This window comes from Artemia franciscana, chromosome 1 (assembly GCF_032884065.1).
Source record: "Artemia franciscana chromosome 1, ASM3288406v1, whole genome shotgun sequence".
NCBI classification, from domain to species: Eukaryota; Metazoa; Arthropoda; class Branchiopoda; order Anostraca; family Artemiidae; genus Artemia; species Artemia franciscana.
In genome coordinates this window covers 59,010,570-59,030,133 of record NC_088863.1, presented here as the reverse complement: position 1 = coordinate 59,030,133, position 19,564 = coordinate 59,010,570, and the positions used below count along the sequence as shown (strand labels likewise).

General features: G+C 37.3%; 1 protein-coding gene across 3 annotated transcripts in view; it reads left to right on the top strand.

Moving 5' to 3' along the window:
* Nucleotides 1-17,739, top strand: part of LOC136032021 (uncharacterized) — a 107,382-nt gene extending 89,643 nt beyond the window's left edge. Inside the window, exons 1-2 of one of the 3 annotated variants that reach the window (XM_065712103.1) lie at nucleotides 10,464-10,570; nucleotides 16,701-17,739. In XM_065712103.1, the coding sequence (XP_065568175.1) occupies nucleotides 16,749-17,729 (981 nt within the window). In that variant the 5' untranslated portion in view covers nucleotides 10,464-10,570; nucleotides 16,701-16,748 and the 3' untranslated portion in view covers nucleotides 17,730-17,739. Of the gene's footprint in view, nucleotides 1-10,463; nucleotides 10,571-15,468; nucleotides 15,589-16,700 lie in introns of those variants that run through there. The other 2 variants (XM_065712112.1, XM_065712121.1) reach the window with 2 other exon arrangements.
* Nucleotides 17,740-19,564: the final 1,825 nt, after the last annotated feature.

The following is a 19,564-nucleotide window of genomic DNA, read 5'->3' as shown; positions in this document are numbered from 1 at the left end:
GATCTCCGTTTCTTGGCCCTTCAGCCAGGAAGTGCAATGGGGGTTGGGGGCCAGCCAACCTGTGCTTTCGCACACCCTTCCTGTTTACCTTCCCCAGATTTCTCCAGGTACCCATTTAGAGCTGGTTCGACTCTGGCTAAGCTTACAGGATCACGCCACTGACCCGCGTCACAAACTGAAGAATTGGGTACACCGGGATTCGAACCCGCGTCCTCTCAGACACAGGATCCTGAATCCAGCGCACCAACCTACTTAAGGGAGGGGGCTATATTGGAAGATCTTTCGTTGGAGGAATATTTCATGGGGGAAGAGAAATTCAATGAAAAGGTCGCGGGAATTTCTAGCATTACTATTAAAAAAAACAATGAAAATATAAACATAAAAAGGTTTTTTCAATTGAAAGTAAGGAGAAGCATTAAAACTTAAAACGAACAGAGATTATTGCGCATATGAGGGGTTCTAAAAATACTTTAGCATGAAGAGCGAGGTATTTAGGAGGAGATAAATACTTCGCTCTTTATGCTAAATTATGTTTAGTAATTTCAACTATTTATTCTACGACCTTTCTGATTCAGGGGTTGTTCTTAAAGAATTGGGACAAAACTTAAGATTCAGTGTGAAGAGCGAGGTATTAACGAGGGGACAAACCCCCTCATATATATAATCAAAAATATAAGAGCATAAAAGTTTGTTACGTAAGTTAATTCTTAAGTTACGTATATTTTTTACTTATAAAAACGTTCGTTAAAAATTAAAAGTTCTAGTTGCCTTTTTAAGTAACTGAAAAATTGGAGGGCAGCTAAGCCTCCTTCCTCACCCCTTATTTCTCAAAATCGTCTGATCAAAACTAAGAGAAAGCCATTTAGCCAAAAAAAGAATTAATATACAAATTTCATTTTCAATTTCATTTATTCATACTATACAGTTTTAAAGACTCATATAGGCGGAAGCCTTAGTAGTTCAAGATGAGTTTAAAAAAAAAATTGTAATCTTCAGTACTACATTATTCAACATAAGTTAAAACATCCAAAACGTTTTTTACCTTGGATATCATAGGCCACTAAAGCAACGCTTTGATCGTCAAATTTTTCACTCTTCATAATAAAAAAAAAAGAATATTAAAAATAGAGCATTAATTTCAGTAAAATAGGCTGTAGTTGTCCTAATTAAATCTGTAGATTTATCAAAGAAACGTATATTTTTCGAAGAACTTTAATTTTTTTATGTCTTGTAAATTCAATTCTATGACAATATACTCGCCTTGGTAATTGAACTATAACATACCAGACACCGCTTTTTTGTGTCTACTGTTCTGTGTTAGCTGCTGTTTAGTTTGTTTTTACAAATGTTTACTTAGTGTCTACTTTGTGATTACTAGCCACTTTGAACTTTATATTTCGTGTCGCTAAATTAGAACTAAAATATCCTACCTTTAAAGTTCTAACTGAAATTATCCTACCTTGAGAAGGGCTTAGATTCAAAGTATTCTACTTCCAGAATATCTGTTTCTCACAAGGGCTATTTGAAAGTTTAAGAAAAGCTGATTGGCTTTTTTGAGCAATAGATGGCCTCTGTACAAGCGCCATAGACGAGTTGCAGACCTAAGAGACATACAGGTCTTACCTAACAACAAGTTTAGGAGGGAATATCCTTCTCTGGTAGTGAGGGCCCAAAAAGGACAATACACAAAATGACATCTCACTTTCTGTTACTTGCTTAAATCGGATAATCTATTCTGGTAAGTGCCTTAGTCACCAGGTTTGCTCCCTCTCACTGCTTCCTATTCTCCTCACGGACTAGTGGTTCAAGACCACAAAATTTTCTAAGTAAGACACTCACTCTCACTTTGTGCCAAGTTTGATCTGACATCCCATTCTAGTAGATGCCGGGATGAAAAATTATACAAAAACCCTTTCACCAGTTTGATCGGATATGGACTCACAAAAGGCATAACCATGGCACTTGCTCTTACATAACACCATGCTCGATTTGAATAAGATAGGCCCTTCGTTTGAGAAGAATTTAGGGATGTTCCCCCTCTTTTTCTCTGGAAAATTTTGGCTGGATCTCATAAGGTGCAAGTTGGCCACTACCCCTCATTATTCCTCAAGTTTAGTTTGGATCCGACAATTTGTTCTGGTACGCTTGCTACTAATGATAATAATTTACTCTCATTCACTGCCCCTCCTCCCCTCCTCCTCCTTAAAGATCGTAGGACGTCTAAATATCCAAAGGCATAACCGGGACCCTAACTCGAATTTACTATCAAGTTTGGGAAAGTTCAATTTATCCGTTCTTAGGGATGTGCTGCTGAAAAGATTCGAATCTCCTCTCTTTCCCTCCCTCTCCTTTGCCTATGAATCCAATCGAAGCTAGACTTTTCAGTCATGCGCTGGGTATAAAATTTGGAACACCAATAAATATCAATTACAAAAGTTATTAAAAACATGGAAATAATTGTCCCAAAGTTGTATCTCAAGTATGATTTTCTCTCATCTTCTAAGTTCTTATGAATGTTTTGCCAAAATTAAAATTTCATAGTAAAGAAATAGAAATTCGGGATTTGACAATCGACATTTCAGAATCGTTCCGGAAATTAAGCTGAAATACAGAAATTCTGTGCTGGGTGCTCGAAAAGTTATTATCATGTTTTTATACCAGGGCTGTATCTTTTTTTGTGGGAGGGGGGGTCACAAAGGAATTTTTTCTTATTGAAAAAGAAATTTAGCTTATTAAAAAAAACTTTAAAAACATATTTTTTTTTTCATTTTTCTTACGTTTTTCGAGTCGGACAAACCTTTCTTTTGGTGGGAAATGGGGGGGGGTTCAAACCCCCTACCCCTCTGGACACGGTCTTATTCCATACAGATTTAATATTGCATGATCCTGCTGAAGTTTGCTTTTAGAGCAACAACATTTTCGATAGATAAGTGAAATTTTTGAATTTAGGGGTTGTTTTGGGAATTTTGCCTTAAAAACATATTGCTGAGTATAATCCAATTTCTATTTCTCTGGCAATCGATGTATTCTAATTGATGTGATGGAAACTGTTGTATGTATTAGCGAAATTGATGTGTGTATATTGGCAAAATCGATGTATTTTAAATTTAGGGTCAAGAGAAGTATACTAAGAAAACTATGTACTGTTCCGGATATCAAATAGAAATCACTAGAATAAATTATTCAATTAAATAATCTTATTAAATGGTTTATTTATAATAATACAAGTAGCTAAACTAATGAATTAAGGACAAATGAATTAGTTACTTAATGAGTCATTTTTTATTAGGGATGGTTATTCCAGGGGCAGATCCAGGGGGAGGGGGTGAGGGGGGCGATCGCCCCCCCCCCCTAGACGGGCTGTATTTTTTTACTGCACTTACGGAAGTCTGCATTAACGCATGTTCTAACTATTGTAACTAGACTATAAAACCTTTTAACATTGCGTTCATTCCACAGCTTTTCCACTATCAAGCTAGCCTCGAGTATTTTTTGTCACCTGATAGCATAGCAACAGTTCACCCCGTAAATTTTAGCTAGTTTTTGCCTCCCTATTTGATGTAAACATTGGAAGTGGGGTTGCGCACCGCAACCGGACCTGAAGTGTCAAAACAAACATTTCGTTCCAGTGTATAATGAAATTTGAATGTGCATGTGTCACGAAGATTTTCGTCGTTTAAGCGATATTGATGTTGGGAAAACACGGACAAAAGATTCTTGATAGCTTTGTCATTTCAAAGTATCGCAGAAGGGATAGTGTAACTGTAACAGCAAGTAGCTGTTCAATTACTTCTGTTGGAAGTGGCGAACACGGGCAAATTCCATTGCAAATTCCAAACACTTTGCAATCTTCTGTTAACCCTGTTATCGTTCAGAGTGATCATCAAACAACATCCAGCCCCCCACCCTGTTTCCGGAAAACAATATTGGGATCCATGTCGGTACAATACATGCCATTGACGACCGAACAAATTGCGAGCTTCTGGAGGGGCCACGGAAACTCCTGATTGGATGCCAAATGCCGTATTCTTTTCATTTAAAGCGGGGGAAAGACAAAAAAGGTACTTGAACGATTCTCATTTGCAGAGTTTCCACTGGCTTGTATATTCTGCTGCCCAGAGAGGTCCTTTTTGCAAATACTGCCCTGTTTATGTAACTGGGGTTAGCGGGGCTCAAACAGACAGGTTCTCCTACAAAAGCTGGTCACAAAGCCTATCACAAAATTTGCTAATTTACTGGGAAAAGATGGAGACCTGACAGTACATGATACTTCCCAGTACCATCATGACCCTGTAGAGGCTGGAAAGTCGTTTCTAAGAGCCTACCATTCTCCGCACAAATCTGTGAATAATCGCAGCAACGAACAGCGAATGAAGCAAGTAAAAGAAAACTGTGAGAGGCTTAAGCCGATTCTGGAATCAATCATATTTCTATGAAGGCAGAATATTCCCCCGAGGAGCCATTGGGATGATGGCAGCTTAAACTTGGATGACATGCCGCTTTCCAATGAAGGAAACTTCCGAGAACTACTACGTTATCGTGCTGAAAGTGGCGACAGTAAATTAAAGGAACAACTGAAAACATGAGGAAAAATGCTACCTACATCAGCAAAATAACTCAAAACCAGTTGATTGAGTGTTGTCCAAAGAAGTTATAGGTGTCATTCTAGAACGAGTAAAATCAGCAAGGTATTACAGCATCATTTTCGATGAGACAACAAATGTGTCACATTCATCGCAACTTAGTTTAGCTCTCTGCTATGCCTTCGAAAACCATAGACGCGAGGACTTCATAGGTTTTTTTTGACGTTCATCATGCCACCTTTGAGCCTTCCACTGCAGAAAAAGAGCCGTCTGTCAACGGAAAAGTGATTGGCCAGCTAGTTCTAAGCCTTTGAGAAGAAATGGGTTTGAATTTACTTGACTGTGTTGGAATCGGTACGGATGGGTGTGCACTAATGGAATCAAATAACTTTGGTGCTGTAGTTGAAATTCAGAAAAAAGCTAAAAATGCGTCTCGTTGTCCTTACTTTAACCACGCCCTGAACCTTTCTTTTCTTTCTTCGAAAAAGCTCGGCTGTTTTGAGCATCAGAAATGCCATAGGTATTATAAAAGAATTTGTTGCATTTTTTAATGCATCTACGAAGAGAGATTACGTCTTGGCTAAGGTTCTAAAAGCTCAGCTCATGGGATTCGGCAAGACAAGGTTGATCGAGCGACAAGAGTCACTTATTCAGTTTGTGTCCGAACTTCCAAAAATCATCCAGTCTCTTGAACACATTAGTCACTGGAGTGAATCAACGACCACTCCGAAGGCAAAGACACTTGTCACAGCGTTACATAGTGCGAAATTCGTTGTTTCCCTTCAATGTCTACACAGTATTTGCGCTCTGACCTTGCCTCTTAGTAGGCTATTCCAGAAGAGGACTATGGACTTGGGTGCTGTCTATGGCCACGTTTCCAATCTTTTGGATGTTTTAGCAAAGCGACGGGAAACATGTGACGAAGAGTTTGCATTAGTATTCGAGCAAGTAAAAGAATTGTCAGATAAAATCCAATTGGCTGTTAAAGTTCCAAGGACTGCACAAAGCAAGGTTCATCGAAATAATTCTCCTCATACTACGCCTGAAGTATATTATCGACATGTTGTTTTTATACCTATGCTTGACTCAGTCATAAGTGACTAAAAGAGCCGATTCTCAAGAGACACGATGAACTCTTTCTGGTTATCCGTACTGCTGCCATCAAATATTGTGAATTGTACTAATGATTTGCTGCAATATTCCGTCAAAGAGATCTCTAGCATGTCTACGGTCAACGTCTCGGCTTAACCGTGCCGTCTACCAGGGCAACACTTATTTTGGCATAGATGCATGTGTGGAGAAGTAGATGGCGCCGGGTTAAGAGAGAAGGAGGTATTTTCCTAGTTCAGTGGAAGAAACTGCCAAGGAATGTGACAGACACCTATATCCTGATGTCAGCTCACTTTTTGATATTTTTATATCTCTTCCAGTGAGCGTGGCATCTGCCAAACGTAGCTTCTCAACTTTACGCAAACTGAAAACCTGGCTCAGAGAACAGATGGGGCAAACTAGACTCAGTGGTTTGGCCCTCCTTAATGTGCACCGCGACATCGATATCAGAATTGACAGAGTAATCGACAGGTTTGCGAACAGTGGAGCCAGGAAGCTTGAATTTTGCTTGTAAACAGTTGTCAGTTGATCAAGTACAGTTTTTGTAATCATTATTGTAATATATGAAAACCAGGTTTTCGTTAAGCAAGAGACCGCCAGGGGAACTTGGAACCTGAAAAATAAAGTCAGCCTTGTGGCTGATGTTTTCAGTAAGAATCGCCCTCCCCCCCTAGAACGAAAGGTTGGATTCGCCCCTGGGTTATTCAGTCTTTCCATTTGATTTAACCTAGTTTAAATATATTTATAGGATTCTTAAAATGTTCAATGGTATAGGAGCTACAAGAGGTGGTAGATTTCAAGCAAAGGTCAGGTTAGGTTAGGTCAGGGAGGTACTCGAATTTCTGAAGGAAGAGTCACTTTTGTTATATCTGAATAATGTTTTTGAGCTGTATTTACATATTTTTCCCAGAATAACTAAATAAAAGAGTATCACATTTGATGATTTTTTTAAATAACACTGCTAGGGAAATAACAGATTAAACGACATGAAAACCTTGTATAGCACGTGTCAGGGTCGTTTTCTGAAGCATATAACCTAACTGTAGGAATTGTATTACTACATGGGGGGAAGGCGGGTCCTTAAAACTGTGGGTGATGGGGTAAACGGGGCAACTTTCATATATTTTTCGAAAATGAGTTAGATATTGGGGAAATTATGTTTATCAAAGAACAAAAATATGTACAGAAATATTCATATAAAATGTTTAGGAGACTATTTCGTACTACAAGAAAGTTGTAAAGGACAAAAAACAATTCTTTAAGCAAATAGGGAGTTGTCATCGACAATAGCCGTGAGCCTGGGGAGCTTACGGCTGAACAAATTCTCACGTAACATCTGAATCTGAGATTAATGGTCCTCATGGTCCTAGTTCTGGTGGTGGCAAAGCACCTACTGCAAGAAGACAATTAATAATGAAACTGGACTATAAGAAAGAATACCGTTAAATAAATTTGATAAAATTTGTCAAGCGTGAGATCTTATAAGGTGGTGCGACTATAAAATTATTAATTATGTCAATATTTGACTATTTTTGCTTTAAAAATGATATTTTGAGCAGTCTTTATAGCAAACACCGAAAACAGAACTGAAAACATGTCTTTATAGCAAAAACTGAAAACGAAACTGAAAACATGTCGGCTCAGCCTTCAAGAATTTACCCCTCCCCCCAATCAGAAAATATTTCGTAAGAAATACATCCAGAATAAAGTAACCCCCCCGGTAAGTCCTCTCCAGACAATTCCATCCTCGCTGAAAATCCCCCTCCCCGTAAAATTTCTTGCAGACAGTTGAGTCTGAAAAATTATCCTGAGCATACTTTCATTTGTAAAAGACTTTAATTTCTAATGGTTTTATCGATCAATTTGGAAATACCCCCTTCCATAGGATTTGTACTGGAAACCAAAACGCGTAGGTAGTGGCACCTGGATAATTCCCTGGAACATATCCACATGTAAAATTGAGTTGACAAAGATAATGTAAGACAATTAAAAAGAATTCTGTACAGGAATTCTGTTAAATTCCCCAGGGTTTAAATATCCCCCCGAATTTTAACCACCCCCGTCCCCGAGATTTTTTCCCTGAGGGATATTCCCCCAATGAAAATCAACCCCATGCACAAAATACCCCCACCTCAAAATAAAATTAATGTCTGTATACATCGCAACAAAAAATACTATGCATAAACAATGGTCAAAATTCATAGCTTTCAGGCCTCTCTCCAAGGACTGCCGGGGTCATTTTACCACTAGTTATTTCAATTATACTAAACAAAATAGCTATCTCAATATCTCTATCAGATAATTGTGGGAAAAAAAGGGGCGTGGGAAGGGGGTCAGTTACTCTCCAATATTTTTGGTCACTTAAACAGGACAATAGAACTTTTAATTTTCGTTCAAATGCGACCCCTCTCGGTCTTCTAGGACTATTATTTAAATACGATCACCCCTCGGAATAGTAAATACAAACAACAACAAATAAAGCTACTGTCAACCGCATTTAGGGTTTCCATTGTATTTTTTGGAAAACTTTTACTCTGTGGGCTAGGTCACACAGTACTTGAGCTTGTTGCAACTCTAATCTGAACGCTATTGAGCCAAAGCTCCAATCCTGTTTTTACATGGCTGACTAGAAAGTGAGATTGAATAACTGAAAATTATAGCTTCTATCAGTGGCTCAAGCCTTGCTTTTTTTTTCTGATACTTAAATTTGTCTAGATGTCTCAATATCTTTATCAACTGAGCATTTTCTATTGTTCATTATCTTCATGAAATAATTTGTTCTTAACCTGGAATCTCCATAATAAACGATTTTCTAAGGTGTTTAAATTTCTCCATTATTATTTTCCATGTAGAAAACCCATTTCTAATCAAATGACCAGCAATGACATGCCTATCTGACGCACTTACTTCATTTGGGAAAAAACGCAAACTTTAGTCATCCTAGCACGTCCAGAAGCACTGAATTCGTCAAAGCACTGGCCCCCCCTAACTCCCCCAAAGAGAGTGGATCCAGTCTGTTTACGTTAATCACCGTATCTAAAACATTTGCTTATTCTACCTACCAAGTTTAATCCCGATCTCTCCACTATAAGCATTTTCCAAGATTTTGGGCCATTTTCTCTAGTTGTTCCGAATTACCGAGTTAGGTCTCCTGTCCCCAAACTCCCCCAAATAGAGCAGATCCGGTCCGGTTATGTCAATCACGTACCTAGGACTTGTGCTAATTCTTCCCATCAAGTTTCATCCTGTACTCTCGCCTCTAAGCGTTTTCTAAGATTTCAGGCTCCGCCCCCCACAATATCCCTCAATGACACTGTATCCGGTTGGGATTTAAAATAAGAGATCTGAGTTACGAGGTCCTTCTAAATGTACAATTTCATTAAAATTCAATCACTCCTTCATTAGTCAAAATACCTCATTTTTTCCAATTTGTCAGAATTAACCCCCCACTCCTAACACCCCCAAAGAGAGCGAATTCGTTTAGGTTATGTCAATCACGCATCTAGGACTTGTGCTTATTTTCCCATCAAGTTTCATCTCGATCCCTAAACTCTAAGCGTTTTCAAGATTTTAGGTTTCTCCCTCCAACTCCCCCCAAGTTTACTGAATCCGGTCGGGTTTTAAAATAAGAGCTTTAAAACACGATATCCTTCTAAACATCAAATTTCAGTAATATCTGATGACCCGTTCGTAAGTTAAAAATACCTCATTTTTTCTAATTTTTCCGGATTAACCGTCCGCTCGATCCCCCCTCCCCCAGATGGTAGAATTGGAGAAACGACTATTTATAATTTTATTTGGTCTGGTCCCTGATACGCCTGCCAAATTTCATCGTCCTAGCTAATCTGGAAGTTCCCAAACTAGCAAAACTGGGACCAACCGACAAAATTTGCGATCGCTATATGTCACTTGGTAAATACCAAGTTCCATAAAAAAAAAAAAAAAAAAAAAAATCACCATCATCACAAATCATCATAACCATCATCACCATCATAACCAAAATTACTGGGGAAAAAGAATATGAATTGACAATTTAATATTGTATACTGGTATTTATTTATGAAAGTCATCATAATTTTGGATCTATTAACTGCTATTAAGGAGCGAAATTAAAACTTAAAACGATCAGAGATTATTCTGTATATGAAAGGGGTTGTCCCCTCCTCAACACCTCGCTTGTTACGGTATAGATCGACCTTTTCTCACAACTCTACTTTTTAAAACAATAAAAAAATTTTCAGCGTTTACTATTAAATGGACTTTCGTTTACTATTGAGTCGGGTCGCTCCTTTTTTACAGTTCGTTACCAGGAACTGTTTGATTTGTTACCTCGTACTGTTTGATAAAGTTTACGTCAGGTGATTGTGTTGACAAGGTCGTTTCCAAAATTTTTTGCAGAGTAGGGGGAGTTGTGGGGGCAGCCGAGAAAAACTTTAAAAAATGCATTAAAAATGTATGTATATTCTTTTTGTTCACGTTTTTATAAGTATGAATAACATTTCAAGAGGGGGGGGGTGGATCAAACCCCTCGAACTAACCCCCCTCCCCGGGATACAGCCTTGTATTTTGATCGTCAATAACTAATTAATTAATAAAAACTCATATTTTAGATCGGTTCAGGCTTAAAAATGTACCTTTACTTTTCACTCAAAGGCAGATGTTTTAAAATCGATACACAAAAAAAGTCTAAGCATCATAATGACTATAATATTTTTTTTCTTTCTTTTGATTTTAAATTCGATTGCTGTGTCTGTATGCGTTGAGCAGTTAAATGGATTAATATCCTAGATCCGATTGAATGAAAAAAAATATCTTTTGTCATATACAATTTTCTGATCCAGTTGGTTTGAATTTTCGTGAAGGCAACATCTGACAAGGTAAATTTTATTTCTTGATTTATTTGTTCAGAGAATTGTTTGGTTTAATTTGTTTGGTTGAGAGAAGAAGATAAGGTGAAAATATTCATATTTGAGTCTTAATGGCTAGTATCTTTTTTCTGTTTATTGTAAACTATTGGAGAAATTTAACACTAATGTAGAATGACTACTTTGACTTTCGTATGAGAAGGGGATAGGGTAAATATATACAATCTCAGATAATTAAGGCAAGAAAAAGTGAATAGATCAGTTGATGCCTCATTCATACTTTTTCCAAATTCAATTACTTCTTCTGGAGCAAATTCCCTTTTTGAGCCCGCAAAGGGGCTAAAGCGCCGACACTCAAGTTCCTTATTCATTGAAGCACTGTAGAACTGGTTTCTTTCGCTAGTTTCTTTCAGCTTAGCATGGGGCAAGACAAGTGACACAATAAAAGGGAAGTTGGGGCTATATATTTGCATATTATGATGTGGGAGTGGAGGTAAAGAATTTGCTCAGTTTGAAGTTAGAAAACAATTCTTATTTTATAATATGCAGAATAATTGTACTTAGCACATTGTACGTGCAAACTCGTAATACTTTACCCCCCCTCCGCCCTATTGTACAAATATATTGCGCAATTGTTTTCAAAATAACGGCGAAACTAACGAAGAAAGTGTTCTCGATTTTATATTTCGTTTTAAGATTCAATGTCGGTTTTTGCTTTCAGTCAAAGAATTATTTTGTATTCGATTGGGAGTGATGGTAACAATTTAGCACATCTTGAATTAAGAAAGCTGAAACTAATTGTATGCTTTGAATCATGGCTGCAACCTAATGAAGAAAGAACCCTAGCCTTAGTAACCAAAGGGCTTATAGCTCTTTACTCTTAGGCTGTATAGTAGCTTAAAAATACATTTGTTCAGCCCCAACGGTTCCTGTGTTTATTTGGAATAATTTCAGTTTGTTTAAAGTTTCAATATCAGTCTTGAGTTTCATTTGAGTGAAATTGTTTTCTTTTATGTTAAATATCATATCGAAGCTATGTTTTCAGCTATGTTCGGTAGTTTTTCATATTTTTACATATTTGAATGAGAAAGCCTCATTCCAGCTTTTCCATCAATTTGAAATGCTAAAGAGTGTATGTTGAATATGGTATATAGGATATGCAATTACTTAAGACAGGCTTTGATCTTGTAACACTGAATGGATACCATTACCTCTTATGAAACAAAACAGGCATTTTATTTTAAAAGAACACAAAACGCGACATTAAATCTTAGAGCCTGAGTCTATCATGTATAAGAGGCGACGACCTCACCTCACCACACCCAATCTCATTTCTGAATTATTTGAGTTAAATTTGACTACGGATTGCCACAATGAATTTTGGAGGGTGGCAATTATATACAGTTAATATTTATATTTTCATTTGCGAATCGTTATAAAAAACTGAAAAAATGAAAATTTTATTCCGTTTAGTGGTTGAGAAAGAAAAGCAATAAAAAGAAGTGAGCTTGGCTTGTAACAGACCTGTGATCATATCATGTGGAGGGCCGAACAACCAAGCAGCCGAATACATTGAGCAATATGAACAGAAGTAGGTGACAGAAGGTTGAACTTGGCCATTTCTATTTGCTCTAATGTGTTTGTCGTCATGGACATAATCAAGGTTTTTCATAAGAATATAAGATAAATCTAAAGGGGAAGTGCTGTTTTAGTCCCTGATTTAGCAACAACAAGGGGATATAATCGCAAAGAAGTAAGCTTTTCCCATGACAGTACCATTGTTTTTTCCTGTTTTCTCTTGTTTTCTCCTTGAAAAACCAATCCATTTTCCAGGAGAAAACAGGGTTGTTTTAGTCCCTGCTTTAGCAACAGCAGGAGGATATACTCACAGAGAAGTAAGCTTTGCTGGCTTTGTAGGCTTTCCCCATTCTAAGACTATCAACTAAAAAAATAACTATACCCCTCTTACCTTGGATTGTGTGATCGATCCGAAAGACAAATAACGGTTGATGTCAGTCAGTTTACGGTAAATTGAAAGACTAGCTCATTATTATTACTGTGATTTTTTTTCTAAGAATATATACGAATAAAAGATTTGATTTGGCTATAAAAACGCATTCAATTTGAGTAAAACAATTATACTACATGACCAGATGTAAAAAACAATGGTTTCCTTTCATAAAAGCAAATTTAGTTTTCTTGGCCCACTTACTGCAGGAGTATCTATCACCTCTTCTGTATTGCAGGATACATCACCGTGAATGTTCCAACCTGCAAGGCCATTTAGTTAAGTATATGCCATTCAAGTCCTTAGAAATCTTTTCACTCTTCTTAACGTGGAAAAGGTCCTTTCAGCCTTGTTGGTAGAAACTGCCAGTGAAGCAAAATTTTCGATTGCACATTGGGGCAAAAAGCTACTGTCAACCGCATTTAGGGTTTCTATTGTATTTTTTGGAAAACTTTTACTCTGTGGGCTAGGTTACGCAGTACTTGAGCTTGTTCCAACTCTAATCTGGACGCTAATGAGCCAAAGCTCCAATCCTGTTTTTACATGGCTGACTAGAAAGTGAGATTGAATAACTGAAAATTATAGCTTCTATCAGTGGCTCAAGTCTTGCTCTTTTTTTGATGCTTAAATTTGTCTAAATGTCTCAATATCTTTATCAACTGAGCATTTTCTATTGTTCATTATCTTCATGGAATAATTTGTTCTTAATCTGGAATCTCCATAATAAACGATTTTCTAAGGTGTTCAAATTTCTCCATTATTATTTTCCATGTAGAAAACCCATTTCTAATCAAATGACCAGCAATGACATACCTATATGACGCACTTACTTCATCTGGGACAAAACGCAAACTTTAGTCGTCCTAGCACGTCCAGAAGCACTGAATTCGTCAAAGCACTGGAACCCCCCCCTAACTCCCCCAAAGAGAGTGGATCAAGTCTGTTTACGTCAATCACCGTATCTAATACTTTTGTTTATTCTACCTACCAAGTTTCATCCCGATCTCTCCACTATAAGCGTTTTCCAAGATTTTGGGCCATTTTTTCTAGTTTTTCCGAATTACCGAATTAGGTCCCCTGTCCCCAAACTCCCCCAAAGAGAGCAGATCCAGTCCGGTTATGTCAATCACGAACCTAGGACTTGTGTTAATTCTTCCCATCAAGTTTCATCCTGATCCCTCGCCTCTAAGCGTTTTCCGAGATTTCAGGCCCCCCTCCACAATGTCCCCCAATGACACTGGATCCGGTTGGGATTTAAAATAAGAGATCTGAGTTACGAGGTCCTTCTAAATATACTATTTCATTAAGATCCAATCGCTCCTTCGTTAGTCAAAATACCTCATTTTTTCCAATTTGTCAGAATTAACCCCCCACCCCTAACACCCCCGAAGAGAGCGAATTCGTTCAGGTTATGCCAATCAGACATCTAGGACTTGTGCATATTTTTCCATCAAGTTTCATGTCGATCCCTCCACTCTAAGCGTTTTCAAGATTTTAGGTTTCTCCCTCCAACTCCCCCCAATTTTACTGAATCCGGTCGGGCTTTAAAATAAGAGCTCTAAAACACGATATCCTTCTAAACATCAAATTCCATTAACATCCGATCACCCGTCCGTAAGTTAAAAATACCTCATTTTTTCTAATTTTTCCGGATTAACCGTCCGCCCGATCCCCTCCCCCCCTTCAGATGGTAGATTAGTGGATAGTCAAACAATTTTTAATAAAAAAAAGCAAACAAGTGCTTCCTTTATTGACTACTACTACTAATACTACTGACAACTCACCCCATCACCATGCCGCCTGAGGCAAAAACGGCTACGCAAGCTCCTCCACCATCCCAGTCTATTCAAATCCTCCTCCTTAACACCCTTCCGGGAATTACCCATTTCCCTTAAATATTTCTTTATGAAATCCTCCCACCCCAACCGCGGATGACCTGCTTTCTGTTTAGCGCTAGACGGTTGGCTGAAAAGGACAATCTTATCAGTCTGTCACCTTTCATCCGCAGAACTTGCTTTAGCCATCTCAACCTTTCTCTCATTATAGCCCTAGAAAGCGGGATTGAACCACAATTTTAGTACACTCTACTGTTTGAAACACGGCCTGTCAGCCGGGTACCCAGAACAATCTGTTGGCAATTTCTCTGAAAATTAACAAGCAAATCTTCATCCGCTTTTCGGAGCACCCATGCTCCGAAAATTGTACATGAAAATTGTATCGTGTATATGAGCACCCCCTCATATACATAATAGAAATATACGAATATAGAAGTTCGTTACGTAAGTTAATTTGTAAGTTGTGTATATTTTTTACTAATAAAAACGTTCGTTAAAAATTAAAAATTCTAGTTGCCTTTTTAAGTAACCGAAGAATTGGAGGGCAACTAGGCCTCCTCTCCCACCCCTTTTCTCAAAATCGTCTTATCAAAAATAAGAGAAAGCCATTTAGCAAAAAAAAAAATTAATACGCAAATTTCGTTTTAATTATTCATTTGCGGAGAGCCAAAATAAAAACATACATTAATTAAAAAACGTTCAGAAATTAAATAAAAAAACAAGTTTTTTTCACTGAAAGTAAGGAGCGACGTTAAAACTTTAAACCAACAGAAATTACTCCGTGTATGAAAGGGTCTTTTCCTCCCTCAACGTATTTACTGTTTAATAAAGTAGAATTGAGAGAAAGAGTAAAACTTCAGCGTAAAGAGCGGGACGTTGAGGGAGGAACAACCCCGTTCATACACGGAGTAATTTCTGTTCGTTTTAAGTTTTAATGTCGCTCCATACTTTCAGTTAAAAAAAAAGTTTTTTTTTATATAAAGATGGCGTCACCTCAGTTTGTCTTTTATGTATCGTGAGAGGTCTTGCAGTTTTGTACATCATGCTTTTGCGTGTTGAACATGTTTCCTTAGTAAAGTTATTGCATGTTCTTATGATTTAGATTTAGTGGGTTAGTTTTAAGTGCAGTTGCTCGTTTCTGTTTCTAACTTTATCATACGTTTTTGGATGGAAGCTCCTATAAAAGTGTAATATTTGCTTTTATATGATTAAAATGAGTATTTCTTTCTGGGGGGTACTGGGCTATAAAAAATAATTGACAGAACGTATCAAAAATTGTTTGTATGCATTTTTGTTACTTCTTAAAAAGACGGACAAAAATTATGGGATTGGGACCCGGCAAGACCCTCTTCTTCCTGGATAAGATCTTGGCTAGTATATGCAATTATTCCTCCCACCCCATATTGAGCATATAGCCTGTTATTTGAATATATTTTATAGCAGCTATATGTAATATATGTTATAGCAGCCACACTGTTGTTCTTGATCTGAGTAAAACCAGTTTTTCTGTCTGCATTTGGAGATAATTACCCAAGTCTGAGTGCGATAAAGTACTGTACAGGTATATTTCAATTAAATATTTAATACATAAGAGGGGGTTACGTTAGGTATTGAATGCAATGCGTTCTGGGCAGTCTGCTATTCGTAATTTTCTGTTGTAGTTTCCGTAATTTTGTTACTAAAGTCTTATATTTTCGTCATATTGTGGTACATTTCATTATTGTTAAACTAACTTTACTTCTTGGGTGTTGTAACCATAATACCTAAGTACCTTTGCTTGTTTTTTACATTATTATCTGAGAACCAAGGTGGGACGAAAAACGGTAATTTGAGAATTGACCTATTTGATTAGAGTTAATGGCAGTATTTGGATGACAAAAGTGGGTCTTTTTACCTCGTAAAATTACCATAGGATTTTTTCACCTGGTTCATTCCTTCTATCGTGATTGAAAGATGAGTCACTAAGAGTTCCAAATCGATCATCCAGTCTCCAAACAAAACAGGGGTACTCTTTGACAGATATTCGTGGCAATTTGTTAATTATTATTTATTGTTTGTAATACATGAACCTACTTAAACTAAAACTTTGAAAATACTCATTTGCGAAGAGAACCCCCCCCCCTCTTCCTTTTAATTAAATTCTTTATTCATCTGTTCGTGTAAAAATGGATTTTTTCTCTACAAATAGTGAATTCCAAAAAATGATTATACTCTTAACATGTTCTTAAAAGAGCCAAACTAGGGGAAAAGTCAAATATAATGATTTTCTTTATTGCTAATGGTGTTTATTCTATTTTAGGTAAAAGAATACGCATACGCGTTTGGGAATCATCTATTGTACTTTCTAATGGAGAGCTCTAATCAAACATCTCAAAAGTCACGCCCTCTCTCATATGTCAACATCTCCTGTTCAGTCAACGGATATTCGGAATTAACTTGTTATAACTCTGATATCAGAAGAGAACTAAGGTCCCAGGAAAATAGTTTAGATCGGTTACCTTTGCTGTTAAACAAAAGTAGGGATGGTAGTCCTCTCAGACCTGGGGAAATACCTTCCGTTCCGTTAACTATTCTTGGTGACCTTCTTAGTCCTGTTGCTGTTATGGAGTTAAATAATAAATTTTCAAGAGGAAATCCAACTCATCCTCCGTCAAAATGTAGTGGGCCTCTGAGAAGCAAAAGTGTTGATAGAGGTTATTTGAGAAAAGAAAGAAGTGAAAGACAGACATTCTTTTCATCATTTTTAAATAACAATAACGATGAAGCTGGTGTTGAAATACCCATAGTTAGAGTGAATGAAGTTTACATCCCCGAGAGAGGTAGAGCGAGAAATAGGATAGATCATAAAGAGGGGAATTTTAGGACCTTAGAAGTTCCTTTCGTAACCCCTGTAAGTGTTACTGACAATGGAAATATTAGCCATTCAACTGGAAAGAAAAGTTTTATCGAGCAACGAATAGAAAGACTTTATGGACCTGGAGCTTTGGCTAGAAATTATTTGACCCCTGTCAAAGCACCAAAAAGATCCACTGTTAAATCCAGTTCTGTTAGTGATACTAAGGAAGAAAAAGTTGAAAATTCTATGAAAGGCTGTGCTACGCCCCCTGTCTTCAGACATTTAAGACAAAAATTCCTTGAAAAATTACCTGTCAAAAGAACATCCCCGGTGAAACCAGTTAGGAAATTATTCCCACCTCAAGAGACACAGTCACTTCCTCTAACTTCTGAAGTTGATGGAACGTCGATTGAAAGTAAAAGACAAGCAGCAGAGATTTTGGTGAAGAGTTTGGATGTTGAGGCATCTACTGTATTTACTGATTTTTCATAAATTTTTAAAGGTAAGGGGAACAATTCTTAAAGGCTGGGTTTGTTTCATCTTATCCTAGGCTTTCCTGGCCTAGATTGATTCATTGGTACTATAACTAGCCTAGAGTAGTTGGAAATACTCCTTTTTGGTTAAAATGGAAATGGTAATATACTCTAAAAAAGAAAAGAAAAAGGAAACGGAAAAAAAGGAAAATCGTTTTTTGTGCATTTGTGCTTTCCAAAAAAAGAAATAAAACTAAGGGCCTGTTCTTGTGGAAACTCGGGCCATTTAAGTATGTATTACAATTCACCCCCTTTTGTCTTTAACCTTAAAAGGTGGAAGTTACACGTAAATTTCATGATATATCTTAATAAAAAAGATGTATTGTTGTATTAATAAAAATGGCCATCAATCAAAACACGTCGCTTAAGAGCATGAGAGGTTCAGCTCACTTAACAGCCATTATCAACAAAAATTCTACTTTCTTGTTAGTAAAATAGTTCTACGAGCCATCTTAGCCGAGTGGTTAGCGCGCTAGAGTTGAATTCCTTTGTCTGTGATGACGGGGATTCAATTCCTGTGTCTCTAGTTATATGATTTAGGAAGGGGGGATCAGTGGCATAACTCTCAAAGCCTTAGCCAGATTTTACTCTGCTCTAATGGGATTCCTGAGGAAATCTTGGGAAGGTAAATAGGAAAGTTTTGTAAAAGTACAGGTTGGCTGGCCCCAAATTGCACTTTCAGACTGAAGGGCCATAAAATGGAATTCAGCCCCTCTGGTAGAGAATGTAAGTCCAATGCCATGTTCTTTACCTTTTACTTTCACTAACCAAGAGAGGCTTGGTGGACTTGCATTTGGTCTTGTTAAAATTCATTTTAATTTTTTTTATAGCGATTGTAAGAGCTTGGTTAATATTATCTTTAATCTACGTGGAAAAGAGCAATCGAACACAAAGCTTAACAACATAATATTCGCATAAGATTTCATAAATTCGTACAGAGGTTTTAACGATTAGAAGCTAAACTACATGCAAAGAAAATCACTCAATCACTCAAGAAAATTCTTCGATGGGTTTGGGGGCAACGGCCACGCTGTTGATTACTACTCACAAAAAGGTAACCAAAATATAATCAAAATAAGGTTTCTTTCTCTGATTTTGTCAGTTTTGTCTTCGTATCTTAATTTTTCCTTTAACCTCATTATTGTCTGGGCAATACCCATAAAACTGTTGTTAAATTACCCTTAAAACTGCCCCAGAAGTTAGCCGAAAAAGTGCTGATCTTTCATTTAAAGCTTTAATTTTGGCAGTGACTTCTTGCGGCTTCTCCAAAGCAGTGGAATAAGGGGACCTAAAATCTTGGAAAACGCTTAGAGTGGAGAGATGGGGATGAAACTTGGTGGGGAAAATAAGCACAAGTCCTAGATATGGGATTGGCATAACCGGAACGGATCTGCTCTCTTTGGAGGAGTTGGGGGGGGGGGGGGAATTCTAAAAAATTAGAAAAAAGGAGGTATTTTTGACTTACTAAAGAGTGATCGTATCTTAACTAAATTTCATATTTAGAAGGATCTCAAAACTCAGATCTCTTATTTTAAATCCCAACCGGATCTAGTGTCATTAGGGGGGGAGGGGGGGATCGCAAATCTTGGAAAATGCTTAAAGAGGAGAGATCAAGACGAAACTTGGTGGAAAGAATAAGCACAAGTTTAAGATAGGTGACATAACCGGGCCGGATCCACTCTCTTTGGTGGAGTTGGGGGGGGGGGGGTAATTTGGAAAATTTTAGGAAAAATGAGGCATTTGTAACTTACGAACGGGTGATTAGATCTTAATGGAATTTGATATCCAGAAGGA